General features: G+C 45.3%; 1 protein-coding gene across 1 annotated transcript; it reads right to left on the bottom strand.

The window, feature by feature from the left end:
• Positions 1–1545: 1545 nt before the first annotated feature.
• Positions 1546–18796, bottom strand: mosmoa (modulator of smoothened a). Its single transcript, XM_042086108.1, has 3 exons — positions 17713–18796; positions 8879–9091; positions 1546–5220 (listed from the first exon to the last, which is right to left on the bottom strand). The coding sequence occupies exons 1-3, from the start codon at positions 17816–17818 to the stop codon at positions 5036–5038; spliced, it is 504 nt and encodes a 167-aa protein (XP_041942042.1). The 5' UTR covers positions 17819–18796; the 3' UTR covers positions 1546–5035.
• Positions 18797–19003: the final 207 nt, after the last annotated feature.

Below are 19003 nucleotides of genomic sequence, written 5' to 3'. Positions count from 1 at the left end.
TTACGTCTGATGTTAATGCATTTCTTGTGCGCACAATAAGCCTACTGTCGATAAGGGATGGGATAGGCGTATGCAGGCATCTGCCTATCTAATTTTTTACTCTAAAACTATTGACATCAAGACCAATGGACAACTCAACATTGGGATATAAAATATGATAGTAAGACCGACGTGTAGGTGTAGTTGATGCAAGCTATATTACTCTCTTACCTGGTAAATATTTTGAGTATTCACTTGTAGTCCTGTCTATTTCCAATCAGTGTGCAATGATGTCCTATGTCCCAATGAATGACACATCTATACCCTCAAGTTACACTCGAATAATACCTGGTAGCCTACAGAGAATCACGATTTGTCTCTTCTGCTTCTTATGCAATATCCTTCACAGAAAAAGAACACTTTCATGCAGAGGGTGAGTCTCTGACAGGCTAAGGGTCTCAATTTCATGATAAAACCTATTGAGATATAAAACATTGTGAGCTGCTGTTAATAAGGTATTTAGTGTAGGCTATTGCCTTATGTAATTTTGCCTGTATTTGAAAGAGACCATATCCTATAATCAGACAGTTTTCTATTAAGCTTTCTTACATAACTGTTTGAGTTGCCATTAAAAAAACACAACTCTTCTTTAATCTGCATTTGGACTGCTTCTCAGGAAGTTACAATGGACTGGTCTCTGATGTTTCTCACCTGATGTTTAACAACAGCCTGGCAATTTCTGTTCCTGTGTTACCAGGGAAACACACATACAAAGGGGGGGGGGGGGAGAGAGAGAGAGAGAGAGAGAGAGAGAGAGAGAGAGAGAGAGAGAGAGAGACAGAGAGAGAGAGAGAGAGACAGAGAGAGCATAACTGACCTGGTAATTTCACACACACAGGTCTTGTTTTCTCGTGGTGTTCAGAGGAAATCTCTTTAATGACTAAAGTAGCCCCTTATTAGCACTTCCTCCAGGCAGCACTGTCCACAGGGAGTTTCCATCAGTAGAGCACAAAAGCCTTAGTGCACGGTGAACTAGACTTTGCCATGTATCCTAAAAGAACATGGCAATTTTACAGAGCCGACTGATCAACGGTATGATAATCAATGGAAAACAATGCCTTTTCTCTTAAGAGATGCTGTTGTGATATTCACCTGACTGACTGATCAGTTTTGTTGATGATTCATCTAGGCAACCACTGGAAGTGTGAAGTGTATTTCAAAATGTAAAGGATAAACATGGGATCATAAATTTACAACCCAACAAATAGAGATGGCATATTTTTTGTTCCTATATGATGTTTAATGTTAAGATGGTCTGTGTTAAATAGGTAACTAACACAATTAAGAATGAGATTAAAGAAACATGACACTACTAGATTAATAAAGAACATAATCCGTTTTATGATGAAAACTATTTTAGATTACCAACACCATGTGTAAGAGCAATCATGTCTAAGCCTTGTCTGACTGATAAAGGCTGAAAGCTGTGGTGTCTAGTACTTGTGCGTTGCAACACTCACATAATAATTATTTTCGCAATGCCAGTTATCAGAGACTCTCAGTTGCTTATCAACCATAAAGGCTCGGATGATGCCTTTTATTGTATTGTACAGTGAAGTGAAACATTAACACAAAAAGTGAAGGGGAAGGAAAAAGAAATAAAACAATCAATAATGTCAATTCTGTCAACAGTAACTGTGCACTGTCAATGCTGTCATCCATTGATTGTTAACACTGTTGTGAATACACGTTTATTCGTCCCTTTTTAAATTATAAATATTAACTTCATAATCCTTTACAAAACAAAACAAGTTACTTTTTTTGCAAAAAAACTTAAACAACAAATCATTAAAGCAGTCTTTAAGAGTTCATATTTGTCATTGCAGGCTTTGTCACAATGTCCATTAGTGACCCCCCCACCCCCAGAAAAAAAAAATCTTTGACATGTATAAAGTCACTGTAGTGAGCTCTCAACAGTTTTGCAAAGATGCAAAGATTTTTACAATACTGAGTTGTACTTAGTGTTAGGTTTCCTTTATCACACTCTTTTTCTGCTGTCCTAACTGTGCGTTAATAATACTTGTGCTAGTGGAGTTTTAAGTTCTGGTTATAGTTTATACTGCTGACTCAAACCTCTACAGGTTTAAACCAGTGGCAGCTGGTGACTGAAGGGTGCTGGGACAAGGCCCTTTCACTGCATACGGTCAATGCCAATTCAAGTGTCAGCGCTTGGACCCCTATTAACTTAAGAGTTGGCTCCATATTGTTCAGCTGCATGACCCTCTACTAAGCATTGTGCGCTTCTTTACAAACCACACAAAAATTTTAATCAGCCTTCCACAAAAATTCCTACTTCTTAATGATGACATTTACTGAAGAAGTCAACAGCTGAAAAACTGATGTTAGAAATGAGGGATGATGGAACTCAGCTGAACAGTGTGCCCAGACAGGGCAAGCATGACTGCTACTCAAGGGTTGTCAGGATGAAAGGCCACAACACATTTGGGATGGTGATAGCTTTTGGATAATACTGTTGTTCATTAGGTCATGGTAGCCAAGCTAAGGTTAACAACCTAAATGGCCAGTTTGACATGGGTCAGCCCAATTATGTTCGAATGTATCCTTCTTATAAATATTTTCAATTCCCTCTTGCAGAATCAAGTTTTCAGAACCAAAATATGCTGACGAAATCCTAGGCAGTTTTAGACTTTCCCAAAGAAGATCCAATTTTGCTTGGCACTCACACTGACAGAATCGTAGTGGAGTGGAAACTGGAATCATTATGGAAATCTCACCAACTTCTTTGGGGAACTTCCAATGAGAAACTGCAACTGCCTATTCTTGTCAGTAATATTCTATGGCGCTGGTCCCAGTCCACCAACCAAAACTTGCACCAGTTGCCACCGGTTTAACTGAACAGGTGTCCTGCCACTGTAATCTAGAGAACACTGTTATATTCTTGACCCTACTCACATGGTAATAACCTCTTTCACATAATGAATGAAAACACTGATGAAGCTGGACAACTGTAAAAAAAAGAAAAGTAATTGAAAAATGTTGTTTTTGTGCAGATAGTTCAAACATAACAGGCCGTGAGGGGGGAAAAGATGCAATTTCAATGAAAGAAAAAAAAACTTCCATCATTTTTCAGGAGAAATGTAACTTTTTCTTTGAACAGACATTATTACCCTTGAGATTCTGTTATAGACCAATGCTCAGAAAGTATCCACTCTGTTTATGCAGCATCCTTGTAGATGTAGACCTGATGAAAGGCCAGGACTTCTATTAATGTTCAGAAGCAAGTGGCAAAAAACAGGACGTAATTACCTGCAAAAAGCTTGCCAATCTCTTATTCAGTGTAAGGTACATAGTGTGTCAGAAAAGCAATGTCAGGGTTTCAGTTGCCATGTTTCTGCTCAGGAAAGCACACAATGATAGGGCACACATGATGTTATTTTTAACAAAGGTTTACAATAGGTACAACAATGAGGTAAGAATTTTCTGTGTCTAGATCTGTGATGTTTTCCTGTGCTGCTGGCTGTACAACCCTAATGCACCGACTGTGCTTCCTTAAAAAAGCAAGCTGTCGGTTCATGGCACAACAGCATCAGGAAGGTAAAAGAATGGCGAAAAACAAAAAACAAACAAACACACACACACACACTCTCTGAACCTAGAGGAGCCGAAACAGAACAAAACAGATTTCGATTACACCCAGCACTTAAGGAACACAAGAAGGTAACGTGAGTTCCATTCAGCTTGGTCACACTTTGTGTGTGTGTGTGTGTGTGTGTGTGTGTGTGTGTGTGTGTGCCCCCATGTGAGATACTGTTCAGCAGCATCACACTGAAGCACGTTGAGGCTCTGTTCCACAAGGTCCTGACCAGCAGTCCTGATGCTGTTGAGTGTCTTTGAACTGAGCCTGTGACCAAAGCTTATTCCTATCCTCTAGCTATCCTCCCTGCTCGTCCATCTGTTTCCATTTTTTTTTTGGCCTTTTCTTTGTTGTGGAGTGGCACCATGGGAGCTCTAAGAACCTAACAAGGCAGCAAGCCTCCTCCTTCTGTCCCCTGTGGCCTCCTCTCCTCAGTGGCATCCACTCCTCCTGCTTTCTCTGGCAAGACGCCTCTTTAGTGTTGAGGGGGTTGAAGTGACCAGGGGTGCCAAGGAGCCCTCCTACAAGCCCCTGCTATCTCTCCTGACCTGCAGTGCTTCCGTTCTCACAGCCAGAATCTTCCCCGGTCTTTTGGTTTGCCAGCCCACAACCCAGTCATGGATGTACTGCCTCGCTTAACCTTCTCCACACTTTCCCCCGACTGCTATTGTGGAGGGGAAAAGAAGCAAACCTCCAAAAGGTCCAAGACATGTGGGTCCTTGTTCACACGTAATGGGAAGAAACTGAAAACCTCATGGGTGAAAATGATGGCACCAAAATGAAAGGGGGAGAAGACACTAAAGCAAGATAAAACAACTGAACGATCAAACAAACAAATGATGGACAAAAAAAATGTTAAAAAAAAATCGAGTGGTGGGCAAAGGCTTCTCCCAGGGACACACGCTGCCACTGACAACAGTGATGTCATAAAAATACTGGCGCCTTGGGGACCTACCGATTCAACCACAAGCATCGCTGCTCTGCTGTTCTTTTCCTGCTGCCGCCTCTCTCCAGCTCCCTCTCCCTGACTTCCTCTCCTCTTCAAACCACCCTCCGAAAGTGCAACATAAAGACAAACACTTGTGTAATCACAGGAGTAGGCACGGAGAGCATGGGGGCAGGGGGGAGGAGGGGCGTTCCTATCAGGACCCTCTTGCAGCTATATAACTGAGCGCAGTTTGTTGTTTGTTTTGTTTTTTTTGTTCCTATTGGCACTATTTTTTTTTCAATGCTTAAGTGTGGTTGCTCCTAGTTGCCGCTTCGTGCGGACATCCCTTCCTCCATCGTAACATTGTCTGTTTTTTTTTCGGTTTCATTTGTTCTTATGTTTTTGTTGTTGTTTGTCTGTCCTTCCTCTGGTCTGACAAGCCCAACGTTGAGGCCAGGGGGCAGAAGGGTCCTTCAGCCGGGCAGGCAGACCTTCCCAGCGAACAACAGCCCCACTATCGTGAAGAAGATGGAGAGGACGAAGAGTACATACGACGAGCCCACCACCGTGTTGTTAGGCAGCTTGTATGGCTGGCCCCCCACTTCATTAATGTAAAATCCTATCGGGAAGATGAGAGCAGCCATACAGAACAGGATCACTGCAACAAAAAAAAAGAGAGAGAGAGAGAGAGAGAAACAGGAGAAAGAGAAGTAGGAGATGCATTAGAAATACTATATTAAATAAAATATTAACGCACATTAGCACAGCTGTTTCCTAAAAATGGATAATTGAAGATTTACGCAACCTAGAGCCGCAGAGTTTTAAAGGTTGTATTAGCGATTTCAGGCCAAAAAAAGGGCCAAACATAAATGATCACATTCATCTAATCCTAACGATCCGCTAGCTGCCTGCCCCATAAGCAGGCCGTCAAAAAACCCCGTCTCTGTAGGCAGCCTAGGCTCCGAGATCTGTACACAAAAACAATAGCTACCAACAGGGGTTGGCAACCACTCAAAAGCAAAATAAAGTGTTTCAACCAATAACCGACGAGATGCGCGTTTAGGAGAGTTTCAATTGCACGGGAGGGAGGGGGAGGGAGTAGTGAGCTAGCTCTCTGTTTTGTTTGAACATCAACAGAAGTGTCGTATCCCCGCTATCACTGATACAACCTTTAAGCAGTTCTTAGAGAGCCACTGGTAAGTGCTTTTACCTCATGATTCACAAAAAAAATTTAACAAAATAAGCGGCACATCTGGACAAAATGAGGCCTCCTCCACAGTGTGCCACACCATCCTTTCAGGAGGCTCTAAAAGGGTTTGTGTCATTCAGTCGAGAGAACGAGAGAACAGTTGGAGATAAGTGCTGGTAGTTTTCTCCCTTTCTGCAGCTGTCAGAAATGAATGCTGAAGCTCTGATGTTTGAGACCTGACAGCTTTTGTATCTGGATGCAGAGAGGAACAAGAAAAGTTCTCATCTACAAATGTCTAATTACACAGGGAAGAGACTCCTCTGTCACTAATTATATCCTCAGAAATTAAATATCGGTTTGCTATCAGAAAGTTGTTCTTGCAGGCATTGCAGGATGTCTCTTTAGGGCCATGCCATTCATGCTTACACAGAACACAATTGGGCAATCCTACATAGGCAGAGTTTTTTTGAAGCTTTTTGGCATTACAACATAAGCATGTAGGGCAATTCCACGGAAAATGGACTTTTTGTCACATCCATAACGCCAGTGAAATGCCTTGGCATTTGTATGATGCGAGTGATAATTCATTTTTTGTGCATTTTTTCTCATGTACATTCTTCAGCCAAAAGTAGCAAATGCTCAAATTTCATGTAATCATTCACATCATACCATACCATCACATTTTATTGGCGTTATGGATGTTACAAAAAACTTAATTTTCCCTGGAATTGCCCTGTAGCAAAAAATAATCACTTTAAATGCTCTCTGTCCCAATCATAAAGACCTACAAGCACAGACACAACAGGCTGGCCTTTGGAGAACCAGCTCCTTGTTTTTTTTTTTCAGAGGCTGTCTGTGAATGACTACACATTAATCCCAATGTCGGGTGGGTGCTGAAGCTTTCAGGCCACAGAAAACGGAAAACAACAGAAAGCGAGTGAGGTCCCAGCCAGCTCCGTATTTCATTTCAATGGAGCCATTAGTCAGGGGAAAGCTTTTCTCCATCCCCGCCCCTCTCTCTCTCTCTCTCCTGCCACACTTACAAACATCGATTAAAAACACCCTTGCGAAGAAGACAAGGGTGGGCTGGACCAAGGCAGAGAACGAGACAGACAAAGATCCGATGCGCCGAAGTGGCTCCATGACAGATGGGGCCATTAACAGCTGATTTCAAGAGAGCTCTCCGCTGAGACAATTTCATGATTCCCCACTCAGGAAAATGTCTCACCTCACATACACTCCAGGGGGGCATACGTGGCCCAGGGGATGGGGATGGGGGAGCACCTCTAGGCTGCATAGTTACAGCTACTCGCCAACTTCAAAAACACATCTCAATGATTCTCTGCAACTGCTGTATATATGTATATGTTTGTAGAGTTAGGTATATTTAAACATATAACGCTACACTTTCTTTCTAAGTTTTGACAATCAACATAACTCTCAAAATGAGAAATTTGAATCTCCAGTCTCCGGAGAAGAGAGAGGAAAAGACAGAAGCGGTGCATGCGTATCGGCACATTTCTTGGGTCTTACATAAATATTTGACACAACCTGCTATTTTTGCTTGCGCTAATGAGGGGAGTGTATTTTTAAACGGCTGGCCTTTCCATGGGACATAGTGGCCTAGTCTTTTTTGCTGAATGAATAAATGACTGGCTGGATGAATGGATGGATGCTGTCTGGGTAACCAGCAAGGCAGTGGCCAGACAACAGCTAATATTGATGTCTGTGCCTGCCAAACATGCCATATGTTTGCCCTGCACCAGCCAGAACCACAGCAGCAGCTATGGCACCCCTAGGTCAGCCAGGAGGTGGGGTGACCTGTGTGGTGGTTGAGAGGTGGGGCTGGAGGTGAGGTCCAGTCCCAGCTGGGACAGTAAGGGGCTTGTGCTGCCCTCACAAAGCTGCCCTTTCAGGTGCTTTGGCCCCTGTCCAACTGTGGAGTTCCAGCACTAACTCAGCCACCTGTGCCGCCCCCCCCCCCCCCCCCCCCAACATCTCACACACACACACACACACACACCTTTCCCCACTTTCCAGACCCAAACAACTTCCTTCATCTGCCCCCTCAACCTCGCACTCCCAAAACAGCCTCTTAAATGTCTCTGAAAGGCTGCTCATCCCTCCCTGAGATCGTAGGAGACCAAATTCTATGTTTTGACATTCTGTTAATACCCTGGAAGCAATCCCAAAATTTGCTTGGGCACCAGCAAATCCTCAGCACACAAAACAAAATCTGACACTCCAAAAAGTGACGTTTCATAAACGCACACAGACTGCTTTCTTGTGGTTTCTGGTAGGCTCATCGGTGAGACACTCGACAAAATTAGTCCTCTCCTTATTGGGATGAGGATGACACGTTTAATCTTTGAGCTCATTTCTGGTGCTGAATACAGCAGGTCTTTACTGGCCCCCGTCTACTGATTATAGGTGACAAGAGGAGAGAGAGAGAGAGAGAGAGAGAGAGAGAGAGAGAGAGAGAGAGAGAGAGAGAGAGAGAGAGAGAGAGAGAGAGAGAGAGGCCCAGAGTACTAACGAGAGAAGCCTGGACACCAGGGGTCACTGGGTTTCTGTTGCCATGGCAACCATGTGACTGCGAACATGATTCAGAAAATGACTTCTTTATGCACTTCCCCTCCCAAGCGGAGGAAAATTGTGTCCGATAACAAGGTGTCCCTGGTGTCCCTGCTGCCCCCCCCCCCCCCCCCCTCCCATTCTCTCTCTGGCTAATGTGTTCAAATCTACAAAGGTGTTAACAACCTCAAAACGAAAACATCCATTTTGCGCACAGAGCTAAGGCAGAGTGTGGCTAACTCCCACCACAAACACCTCCACACAGATGCTTCCTCTTATATCGGGCTTGGCAATAAGGTGGAATGAGATGAGGATGTTTGCTTAAAAAGGCACATTGAGCAGGTTTTGGAGTAAAAAATGCTACACTCAGATAGATTCTGCAATACTACAACTAGAAGGCGATGTTTGTGATCAAGAACATGAAAAAAGTTAGCATCAAATGTCTTTTAATCAAACCCAAATCATTGAATACAGGCTCGATTTTGCCAAAACTTTTGAAATGACATCGTCAGTGTACTTTTAAGAATACTTTCTGCACTGGAAGGGTACTTACTCCCGGTGAAGGCGATCCAGCGGGCGTACTTGGTGGCCTCCCGGCGCCAGTGCGAGGCCACCAGCAGCCCGCATGTTACAGTGAGGGAGATGATGCCCATGATGATGAAGAAGAGCGTGGTGACCCACTCGGGCGGGAGCCGCGGCGGGATGCACGTGCGGTCACGCCCGTGGATCGTCTGACACTGCCGCACCAGCCCTACCGTCAGAGCACCTGAGGAGAGGAGAGATGAGGGGAGAGGGAAGGAGGAAAAAGAGGAAATGCATCAAATTAATGATTAAAATGAATAACTTAATAATTTAAGTCAGGTAAATAAGGCCAAATGAACTCGAAATCCAGCATCCAACTAGGGCTGCAACTAACAATTTTCATCGATTAATCTGTTGTTGAGTGTTTCCAAAAGCCCAAGATTATGTCCTCAAATGCCTTGTTTTGTCTACACACCAAACCAAGTTTAATGTCATAGAGGGGCAAGTAAAGCTGAAAATAATGAAGTTTAAGAAACAGCAATCAGAGACCTGAGGTATTTTCCTTAAAAAAAAGGACACAAAAAAAAACAATTACCAAAATTGTTGGCGATTAATTTAACAGTCGACAACTAATCGATGAACTGATGCAGCCTTACATCCAACAATGCAAAAATATCAGTCTAAGCTCCAGCTCCCACTTCATAACTGCGGCAGTAAGGACCATGAATTTAATTAGCCTGTTGGACCATTGTGTTAGGCAGCTCCTGCTCATTAAATTAGGATGTCACCTCATTGTCTCAGACACATTCTGGTTGCTCGCTCCCTGTGGCAATCAGAGCTCCTGGAGGAGCTGTTGCATCCAATAAACAAGCAGCTGTGCCCAGAGCCATCTCCAGGAGAGGAGACTCGCTGGCTGGATTAAGTGCTGTGTCACAGTTTTACACAGCGACTGGCGAATAAACGGAGTCGGCAGGGGAGCTACTGAATACAGTTCACCACCGTACACTTCAGCGTGGCTGCCATCTAGACCTACATCTTGTTTTTTTACTTCCACAGGCGAGGCCTAAGTGTGCCCAACAGTCAGCTGCTTTACTGGCAATCGTGGCTCATATTCCTTAACCATCAGTATTAGTATAATTATTAGCTTAATTGCACAGTATCCACCTTCACCTAACTTTAGCAGTAGGATCTCTACTCATGAAGCCCAGTCCCTTATCTGCTTTTTATTCACTGCCACAACAATTAGTGCAAGCAATGCAACATTATTGCATTACTGCAACCAGCCAGTCTGGTTGTCCAGTTTGGCCATGATTTATTACCAGCATAATCAGACTCAAAACAATTTTTTCCCCCTTCAATTCATCTGTTCATCTAGTATAATACCAGCTTCTAGCCATACATATCAGGGGAATGTCTAAGGCCCCGTCCACATGGAGACGCTGTTTGGGTTAAACGCACCGGTTTTGCTTCGTCTTGGCCGATCGTCCAAACGAATCCTGTAAACGCACTGCCCGAAACTAGCCTAGAAATCTAGACACACCCTAGCGGCAGCAAATTAAATTTGCTGCCAGGGCTAGTCTAGCAACTCTCCGTTGGCTTGAGCTTGAAAAATTAAACTTCTATTAGGCCAATCAAATCGTGTATAGAGTCGTTAGGCGGGCTTAACATAATGATTGATGGCAGAGTTGCAACGGTTTGGCTTGAATCCCCTGCTACTTGAAAACAAAGAAGATGGATGTTGCTGTTGGCAAACAGTGCGACACGAATTAAGCTTTCTTTAAGTTGGCAAAAGTTTGAACTAGCCAACTAGCTCCGCTGGTGGGAAAACGCATAGGACTCATAGCGCTGTCCTATTGCGTGCAGAGGGAATTTGAAAGACAACCGATTATCCCGCTCCTCGGACTGAGCGCTGCGAACGGTGAGTGCCCAGACCCTACATTTTAATGTGGGTCTGGCTCATCAGGCTAGCCTGAAACCGCACTTTTTTGAAACCTGGTCCCAGAGTGGAAAAATCTGAAACCGTAGCCCTTTTGAGTTCGTTTGGACGGCGAAACCGCATACTTGCGTATTGATGATGTCATCGGCACACCTCAGCTGCCCTGGACTTGACACTTATAGTATTGCCTAACAATACTAGTTTTCATACATGACATTACCTATGATTACACTCAGTAGGATAAATATCACAACTGGTGCTGCGCCGCGCCAATAGCTTATGACTTGGTGGACTGAACAGTGTTTTTTTAGCTACTGTCAGTGACGCGAGAGAACTAGTCAGAAGTTATTAAGGAAGTGCGGTGTAAGTTTAAATTAATTTAGTAGTGCCGGTGTCATTCATTTATTTTACATGTCTTACAACATAAATAAATGCATTCATATTCTAGTGAAGTCAGATATGAGCATACAAAGACGCTTAACTCATGTTAAGCCTATGGTAGATGCGCACTAAATGCGAATGCGCGATTTGATACAGGCAAAAGTATCGACTGTTACTAACGAAGGTATTATAGCAATATTATAAATGTGGCGACGGAATAGCCTAGAACTTGGGTAGGCCTAGCGTTTAGTAGCCTATGCACTTGCGGTGATATCCAAAACTAATGTGAATCGCGGACTATCCTACAACCAAAGAAAGTAAAGGAGATTATTTGTACCTGCGTTAGCCAAATAAAGGACGGGACTGCAACCCTTCACAAACCGTAAAAATGAAGTTTATTAGTTTTACAGTTGACAGTTCACCATCAGTCCACACAAACAATTCTGGTTTCCTTGTACACTAGCCATTTTCCGTAGCTGTCTGTTTGTATAGCCTACAGCGCGCAAGCTTTGGTCAATTTCTGTAAAGAAACAGTGCCACCTATAGACCTGGGATATGAAGTAACGTGTTGAGTCGTGTTGAGATGGATCCGTTTGGACGCAAATATTCTTGATACAGTTCCAGGGAAGACGGAGGAAAAAAAGATCGGTTTGGCACGTGTGGACTAGGCCTAAATGCTACAGGGGCTAGCCACTACATTAACGGAGAGTGGCATCATGTCACAGCTGGATGACTGGACAGTCCCTTGAGGACAGATCTGTGCATTTACTTTTCTGATGGCAGACAGACAGAACCTTCCAGAAGCTCTGTGCCTCTCTCCCTGTCTCTCTGTCACAGCTCCAGCAGCTCACAGGAGAGCATGTGGGGGATAGAGGAGAGGAGAGGAGAGGAGAGGAGGCAGCACGCAGCCTGAGAGCACTGAGCATGTGACAGAGCCAATCACTTGATCATAAGCACCCTTTCAAGAGCAGTGGAGCCTCAGGCGACGAGGACTGTGCTTCTCCCTGTGAGGAGCTGTGTGTGTGTGTGTGTGTGTGGCCTTAAGAAGAAAAGAGAGAGAGAGAAAGAAAGGAAAAGAGGAGAGAGAGAGTGGGAGGAGAGCTTGTGACTCTTGGACCATTGATACAGGCCTGTGGGGTCAAACCTCAAAATCACCAGCACTATTGACACCAGGTCACAGGCTACTGTGAGATAAAGGAAGTGAGAACAATGGAGCTAAAGTAAAGGGGGGGTCCAACGCTCCAATTCACAGGCTGACGGCACGGCTCAGAAAATCTCTCTCCCTGACACTCACACACACACACACACACACACACGCACACACACACGCACACAGATTCAGACACATGCAGTGTGCACACAGTGGCTGATGATCTCAGTAAACAGAAGATGCACACTCACATGGCAAGAGATTTTTCACTAGATAGCAACATGACGTGTGTGTGTGGGGAAAAAAAAGTCTCTCTGCTCCGAGTCACGACCGGCGGAGAAGAAGAGAACGTTTAAGAGTCCATTTTCTCCACACAACTCAATTACACCCACCATCTGGGGCCTTTTCGAAAGCGGACGGCCATTGACATCTCTACTTGCAACTCCGCCAAAGAGCTCCAACAGGAAGCACTGAGCCTATATATAGGACATATGTTTGGCCACTTGTTTCTCTGTAACCAAGACTGGTAGAAACCAGAGAGAGTGAGAGCGTGCACACACATGCGCGCAAGAGAGTCGTTTTTTTAAAAACATCATAATTATCCCACGCGATAGACCTTTCAGCACAACCCACCGTGATGCTCCACAGCATTATCCTGCAGGCCTCTCTGTGTGAACCTGTGTGTGGTTCCAACATGGGGTGTTCATCACCATGGAACGGATCACTTTCAAAGTGAGTACGCTGGCATGCACGGGGCAGATCATATCAGTCCATCACAATCCCTGAATGGGAGGATAGGGGGTGCAGAGTGATTTGTATTGAGAGTCAATAAGCGCCATGGAGACAGCCTAAGACATCCTTTTCTTCTGTCTCGGAAGCAGTGCAACTGGAGTGCTGCAATGTCAACATGGTGGCCCAACCCTTCCTTCAGCGCTATCGAACTCTCTCTCTCTCACACACACACACTCAGCGCCCGCATATATATATGTGTGTGTGTGTGTGTGTGTGTGTGTGTGTGTGTGTGTGTTATAGCCCTCCAGGAAGGAATGTTTTGATTCCATTAAGGTGTGGTGCATTCTTTTTCTGCTTAGCAGGAAAATTCTGCCAAGCGTGAGTGAGGGATGGACAGAAGGGGGGGGGGGGGGGGTTCACAAAGCCCTACTACCCTCTGGTCAGTACACACACACACACACACACACACACACACACACATGACCTGCATGCAAGCAAACAAACATATGTGCACATGTACACAAAAGCACGCACACATAAAAACAAGCATACAGGCTTGTGCATGCACCCACAAACACATGCATGCATGTATGCAACACATGCACACAGACGTACGCGCACACAGACAGACACCCACACAAACTCTGAAAGATTTGAAAAAGTACAGGTCAGTGAAGACACTCCGGTCCGCATCTCCCTTAAACAAGCTCCCACAGGCACCCCCGCTGCTCCAACACCCTACTGTTTCAAACCTTCCTGCAAAATGCCAACGTTCAAAACAGCTGGTGCACAGCGGCAAGCCATGGCAGACATGCTGGCGGGCAATCCACAAGACATGAGACGCTTGAGGGATGTCAGACTCCGACACACACCACACACACACACACACATCTCACTCTAAACTGTCAGGAGGCTCTAAATGCAGACTCAGGAGCACTGCAACCACATCACAAGTGAACAGCTCTATCTGAGATTTAAAGTTGATATGCCTGCAGGCCAGAAGTTCCTTCCCCATCCACAAAAAGTGCAGAGTTGCAATAATACTCCTGTCATTGTTTACAGGAGTTTGCCGGCTGAAATGAAATGTTATCACCTGCAATTGGACTTCCCACGACAGGTTTCAACATGTTGCTTTGTGTTTCTCACACAGCCAGGCCCAGGGCGGAGAGGAGAGAGAAAGACCGCTCCCTTCTACCTTCCCAAAAATAAATGTTAAACACAGGGTCCGTCTGCCCTAGGATGCCCAGGCATCGTGATCACATCGCCCTGCTCTCCTCTCTTACTAGCTTCTTCCCTCCCATCCCATGCTCCACCTTCACAGCTTTGGCGCCGGATGTACTGTAGGACAGGAAATGAGGCGGCAGCGTCTCCCTCTGCTGCGTGCTGAACAGGAAGTCCTCCTGGGAATGAGTCAAGTGGCTCATGAACTCAGATGGGTGGGGTGGGGGGTGGGGGGGTGAAGCAAGGATGGCGGGGAAGGGGAGGGGGGGGTGGAAGGAGCAAAAGATCTGCAGGAGTCAGCTTACATCACTCAGCTCTGTGCACCATCAAATGTGTGGGTGTGATCAGTGTGCATACATAGAATGCTCTCAGCAGAAACACAGCCTCTCTAACGCACACAGACCGTTTCAATATGCTAGGTGTCTGTTTGCTGGGAAAAGATAAATGCATCAGATAGAATTATGGCAATCCCAGACCACAAACCTAACCAATTAACAAAGCAATTAAAACAATTAACATACCCGAGAACCATATTAAATGTAAGCTTTACATACGGCTACATCATTTCAAGCCTCCATTCCCTGTTAAAAAGGAGAATATGTGCGTTATCCGGGGGCCAGACTGCACATTTCACCTCACTTCCCCTGTTCATCATTTGATAAGCAGTGGTGCCCCTGGTAACACAGAGACATTAGGGGTGCTTGTCTCCCCAGCCCATGGTGAGATTGCTGAATTGTTCATCGGCATTTGGCTTTCTAAGAGCAGTGGGCGGCCTTGACATTTCTTCCTGGGGGCAGTATTGTTTTCGCTGTGAACACAAAACTGCTGCCTACCGTACCAAATGAAAATAAAAATGAACCACAGAAAGCAGAATAGCTCCACACGCGCTACACCATGATCAGGTGCTGATCTATCCCAGCGCAGACCACCGCAACGAAAGCGCTGTTCTGTCAGCAGGGGTTTATTGTTTTGTTTTTGAAAATGTCAGAGCCAGCCTGCTGTGGGCACTGCAGGCCTCTCTGGGACCAGGACAAAGCCACTCCTCCACTGGGCATGGGTTGGAATTTTCATGCCGGCCTGAGGTTTGAATTTACAAGGGGAGGAAAGGAAAATATCACTTCGACGTCAGAGAGAGTTTAAATAGCCCATACGGATTTAGTCAGGTGTGTGGGTTGGAGCACGGTGAGCAGAAACTCCACTACAGTCCTGACACTGTTCAGAATCGAACAAAAGACAGATACTCCTTTCTCATCCATCTCTCACTCACTGTCCACTGTTTCAATTCAACAATCTGACTGTGCTGGAGTGGACCGTCCAACTCAATCATTCAACTCTGTGTGCATGTGTTGCAAGTTGATGCACTGTAGGTTTTCAGCACTATGCACAAAGAAACATAACAATGACCGGGCGCCCTCCCTGATGATTGAGAGAGAAGAGGATGTGCTCCCGGTAGCATGGCTTAAACTTGAAAAGGCCAGCACAGGCTGCAACGGTTTGGAAAAGTCCGATGTTTATTTACGGGAGTTATAAAGCTGGTAACACTTATGAAAATGTTAAGTCAACCCCTGTGGAAAATCCCTGAAGAGCAGGTAAGGCTGGCATGTGAGGATTTAAAGAGACCTGTCACTGAACTAGAGATTTCCAAACCTACAACACATTTGGTCATGTAGCTGGGAGTCAACAAAAAAAATAATAATCAAGATCCGGAATGCTGACCAAAGCAAAGTGAGCTGCTCAACACGCATGATTGAATATACAGCTTTCCGCGGACAAATTGGGTGACAGGAAAAGTTGACAATCCACTCGGCCAGCAGACAGCGCCCCAGAGAAAATTGCTCTGTCTGTGCTCAGCCTTTCAGACACTAGACGAGAGGCTAGAAACACCACCCTCTGCACTGCTTTCCACACAATCAAGAGAAAGGGAAACCACATCAGTGGGTGCCCGGGTGCCAGAGCTGTTGACACACACGTGCAAGGAATAGTGCGAAGTGCAACACACGGCCTTCCTCTATTGCTGACAACAGGAAGTCCTTCATCTCTACAGGCACCTAGGCTATAGGAGACATCACTATAGCCAACACCGCATCAGTGTCAAACTGTTTGAGAGGCGAGAATGAGGGGGTGTCCCCTCACATTGCTGTGGTCTCGTTAACCCAGCCCTCTGTCCTTTTAAGATAAGAATGAAATGCTGTGCCCAGAGCTAGGTCATGCCAGACTTGTCTCTCGGAGAGTTCAGTTATTCCTGGAAGCCCGTGTCACTCAGTTATGATGCGTCATCATGGTGGGACTGGTGGTGCTTACACAACCAGCAGAGATGAGGTTAACTAAATATGAAAATCAATTCACAGTGGCTACAAACAAGGACCCACCAGGGGGCCATCAACAGAGATAATTATCCTGTGTGTGCACTTCCAACAAATGGCAGGCTGAGCTGATTCAAATGTAATTCTTCCAGATGCCAATTTTGCACATAACATGCAAATTACTTAATCTGTTTTCAACTAAATGTCCCCACAAGTTACAAATTCATTTGGAGTTGCCAATTCATGACAAATGTAAACATCTAAAAGCATCACTCTGACAAGTGCAGGAAGGAATGCCTGCTGAGGACAAAGTCCTTTCATTGTCTGTGCTTCCTGAAAAACCAATGTGGGATTGATACTCTGGACTATAGAAAGCCTCCCTTTTGGAAATAATAAGCAAAGCCAACCGAGTCTCTCATTGTTCCTACAATGAACAACAGAAAGCATAGCTTCTCTTACACACAGGCACAACTGTTTGGCCATTCTGGCTGCCTTCACAAAACCCTATTTGAACCCTTCTTGACCCACTTAAGCAGTCGTGAATAAGGAACAATGAGACGCTGACAATCAGTAGCTCACTGTTTTGAAGGCTGGCGTAAAACATCTCCGTGCTATAGATAGAGATGTACCAGACATCACAATGAACGCCATTATTTATATCACTGATGCTTGACCTCAGCGCACTGATGACGTCGCTTACGGTATACTCATCACAAAAGTTATATGGCCTTTTAAAGACCATCAATAATACTATCCCCACTGAATGTACACATTAAAACATATAGTAATATAATGTTGAATGGCACAACAGTGTATGGCTATACCCATGAAAAAATCGAATGAAGCTGACATCTAACGTTGTTATGGTATCCTCATCAAAGAGGATGTGCTGTGTTCTTGGGGAGACAAAAGAGGATGCTAATGCACAGAGCAGTAGCGGGATCTTATCTTTGTTCAGGGGATTAACCGACGAGCTGAGCCCGCGCGGGGTTGCTCTATTCGCAATTAACCTGGGCTCTTTAGAGTGAGGACACGGCAACCTTGCTGGATGCTGCGAGGGTGACGGAGTCCGCGAAATCCAAGGATGCACTGGAATGGGAGGAGGTCCCACTTTCACCATTAGCCTAAGATAAAAAACATACCTGCCGACTCGCCCGTGTTGATCCAGTCAGGGTTTGCAATGCTAGCAATTGCAAATATGTCTGCGGCCAGGAATAGACATCCTGAAATTATGGTGAGTTTATCCATCTCAGATGAAGTCTATTTGCCTTGAGATTGGAAGGTGAAGAGGACACTTCAGACCAATGCAAACAGATGAGAGTCGACCCCTTCTACTGAAGATTTTACAGGGTCTGTGTCTACCTAGCCCCGTCCTACAGGAGCCCGGTTACAGGCTGAGTCTTCCCTTATTTTCAAGCCACATTGCGGCGCAATACGGCTCTCGCATCAACGGGAGAAGTTCAATACGCCTTCCATTTAAGTGCAGGTGAAAATACGGTATCACATATCCGTGGGGCCGGTTTGGTCTTGAGCTGTACTCCAAACGAACAGATCGCAAAATCTGAAAGTGTGGGCCCAAGGCTCCAGCTTCTCTTCTGGTAGATCCTCTACACAGCAGCGGCAGCGGCAGCAGCAGCATTGGGTAACTGCAGCTAGCCGAGCCGCTAGTAGCTGACCACTATTTCCCCACAGTCGGGCTCCGTGTGCCGGACGGCGGGCCTAAACGGACTTGACGCCCAAGCACCCATTTGAGCGAGCTACGAGAAGGAGTGATGAGAAATACACGGTTATGGCGAGGCAGGCGTCAATACAGGCCGCGATCCTATACACAGCACCATGTCCTTGTTTTCAGCCCTCCCGTTAGACAAGCGGAGCAGTCCTCTTGCTTAATCATGCCCCCCTTTCCTCCCCTGGAAACGCATCTGCACGAACTAGCAAAGCAAAACTGGTAGCGTTTTCCTGCACCACGTAGAGAAGAAAGAATGTGTATCTGCCTACGGCGTGAATTAGCTAAGTCTGTCTGAGCACGATGCGTTAAAGGTCTCTCCGACGCAACTGAAGCAAAATATGTAGCTACCAATCCGCACCAGCTTTCTCTCCCGAGCAAATGACAACGAGAAGCAAACGCGCACCCCCACGCAGCGCGATCGTCAGACACAACAGCTTGCCAACCTCGCGTTCGGTGGGCATTTGATCTCGCGAGATGCGCTGTCATTGAGGGCAACAGTGATGTGGCTGTTTATCAACCACACTTTCCTTATCATTTTCTGATGGGACAGTGAGTCCAGAGCAGCCAAACAAAAGCCATTATTTGTGGTGATCTGATTTATGAGATTACAATTAACAATTGAGCAGTGTCACATAAGAGTCAGTACAGAATTTAGTCAACATCTTGGAATTGAGTGGAATGACTAATATGTTTACTAATGTTTT

This window comes from Alosa sapidissima, chromosome 3, assembly GCF_018492685.1.
Source record: "Alosa sapidissima isolate fAloSap1 chromosome 3, fAloSap1.pri, whole genome shotgun sequence".
NCBI classification, from domain to species: Eukaryota; Metazoa; Chordata; class Actinopteri; order Clupeiformes; family Clupeidae; genus Alosa; species Alosa sapidissima.
This window is presented reverse-complemented; position numbering and strand designations above follow the sequence as displayed.

Bases quoted from the DNA above. Each gene is read 5' to 3' on its own strand.
- mosmoa (XM_042086108.1), bottom strand. From the start codon at position 17,818: ATGGATAAACTCACCATAATTTCAGGATGTCTATTCCTGGCCGCAGAC. The intron at 9,092-17,712 runs GTATGTTTTTTA...TCCTCTCCTCAG, and splicing joins CAACACGGGCGAGTCGGCAG to GTGCTCTGACGGTAGGGCTG. The intron at 5,221-8,878 runs GTAAGTACCCTT...TTTTTGTTGCAG, and splicing joins CTGGATCGCCTTCACCGGGA to TGATCCTGTTCTGTATGGCT.